The 1,706-nt window shown below is 51.4% G+C and overlaps 1 protein-coding gene across 1 annotated transcript; it reads right to left on the bottom strand.

Annotated features, from left to right (window-relative positions):
* Positions 1-431: 431 nt before the first annotated feature.
* Positions 432-1,706, bottom strand: LOC115742157. Its single transcript, XM_030676282.2, has one exon. It carries the CDS (start codon positions 1,670-1,672, stop codon positions 548-550), a length of 1,125 nt encoding a protein of 374 aa, XP_030532142.1. The 5' UTR covers positions 1,673-1,706; the 3' UTR covers positions 432-547.

Genomic DNA, 1,706 nt, shown 5'->3' with positions numbered 1-1,706 from the left:
TTTACGTCGGTGATTTCCGGCCAAAATTGGCCCGTTTATTCAATTGACACAAATGCAAATGTTTAGGACTCAGTTGGTATAACTGCAAAAAGTTTATGACTAAATTAGCACCAATAAAAGATTTAGGACTGAACCGGCACCAATAAGAGATTTAGGACTGAATTGACATCAAAACAATAGATTTACGACTCTTTTGACACTTTTCCCGTGATATCTCCGTTTAGTCCAACGTATGCCTTTTAATATGGGACTAACCTTTGACAAGCATTGAATTAGAAGTAATGCTACTAATACTAAAAGCAATCATCAAGTAATATGACAGTTTGTGATTGGTGTTACAATTAAAAAAAAAACCAAATTTAAGTATTGAAGAAGTATGTTGCATTATATTATGGGTTAGAATTTGTAATTCAGCGAGAGAGATTGTGGGGGATTTAAGCATTTTTTTTTTCATTTAAAATGCCATTGGAATAAGACTAAAAGATACAATACGACAAAAGAAAGGAAAAGTAATCAAGATCGATTAAAGCAGAAGGCGCATGCGAGATCAAGAGTCGACAGGATATGTAGCATGCGAAGAAAGCTCCTTTATCCACTCGAACGTTCGATGACGCGACGCCTTCCTCTTCGCCTCCGTCACCTTCTTCGTCATCAGCCCGATCTCCCCGACCAACTCGCCGTCGTCTTCCACATTGCTCGCTCTCGCCTGGCCGCCGCTCTTCACGGCGAAGACGCTGGACGAGACCGCGTCCACCGAGCACCTGCACCCGCCGAGAAACGACCCGTTCAAGATTCTCTCTCTGTTCTTGCTCTTCTGCTTCGTCTTCGTCTTCTTCTTCTTCTTGTCGTCCGTCTTCTCCTCAGCGTTCTTGATCTTGATGTTGGCGCCGCTTCCGAGACCTCCATTGTTGATGCTGCTGTCGCTGCTGCTGCTGCTGCTGTTGCGGCTCATCAAGCATTGGTTGTCGGCGCTGCCGTTGACCGCGCTCTTGCGGAGCTTCAACTCGGCCAGTCCAATGTCGGGCGTGCGGATCAAGCCTAGCCTGAAGAACTCCCACATGGACGACGGCGGGGGCGGCGATTTTTGGCTGAGGGTCCTGAATTTCCCGGGGGAAGGCCCGATTTGGGGCTTCGGGCTCGGGAGAGCGTGAAACGGGTTGACCCGGCTGAAGCTGGCTCTGGAGGAGTTGGTCATTGATGATGACCGCGAGGACGATGAGGATGAGTAGCGACTGCTCCCGTGGCTGTTGCTTCTGCTACTGCCCATGCTCGAGACCCGGGTGCTGATCGACCCCATCTCCATGGAATCCGATCTCGAGACGGATCTCCTCGCGTCGGCCCGCAAGGAGTCCGAGCCCACCGAGAGGCGGAGAGGCAGGATCTGCCCTTGGAAGAACAGCTCGTCTGCCGCGCACATCCGCCATCCGGAGGAGAGAGGCCCGCCAACCCGCGACCCGAAATCGAACTCTGGGTCCTCCGTCCCGCCTGGCCCGGCTCGATCTCGATCATCCCGACGACCCTCCTCCGTTCTCGATTCGCCACCATCTCGGGCGTCTTCGCCGGCCAAAGGGAGCGGGAGGTCGGAGAGCGACAACGCTTCGTCTTCGTCTTCGTCCTCTTCCTCTGCAATGTCGTTGTCGTCGTCGTCGTCGTCGTGACATAGCCTTTCCATCTTCAGTATTCCAAGAAGAGAGAGAATTTGAGTT

The sequence above is a fragment of the Rhodamnia argentea genome, chromosome 11 (genome assembly GCF_020921035.1).
Source record: "Rhodamnia argentea isolate NSW1041297 chromosome 11, ASM2092103v1, whole genome shotgun sequence".
Taxonomy (NCBI): Eukaryota; Viridiplantae; Streptophyta; class Magnoliopsida; order Myrtales; family Myrtaceae; genus Rhodamnia; species Rhodamnia argentea.
Note: the sequence above shows the minus strand (reverse complement) of the source record. Positions and strands in the feature narration are given on the sequence as shown.

Coding starts and splice junctions, on each gene's coding strand:
- LOC115742157 (XM_030676282.2), bottom strand. CDS start 1,672: ATGGAAAGGCTATGTCACGACGACGACGACGACGACAACGACATTGCA.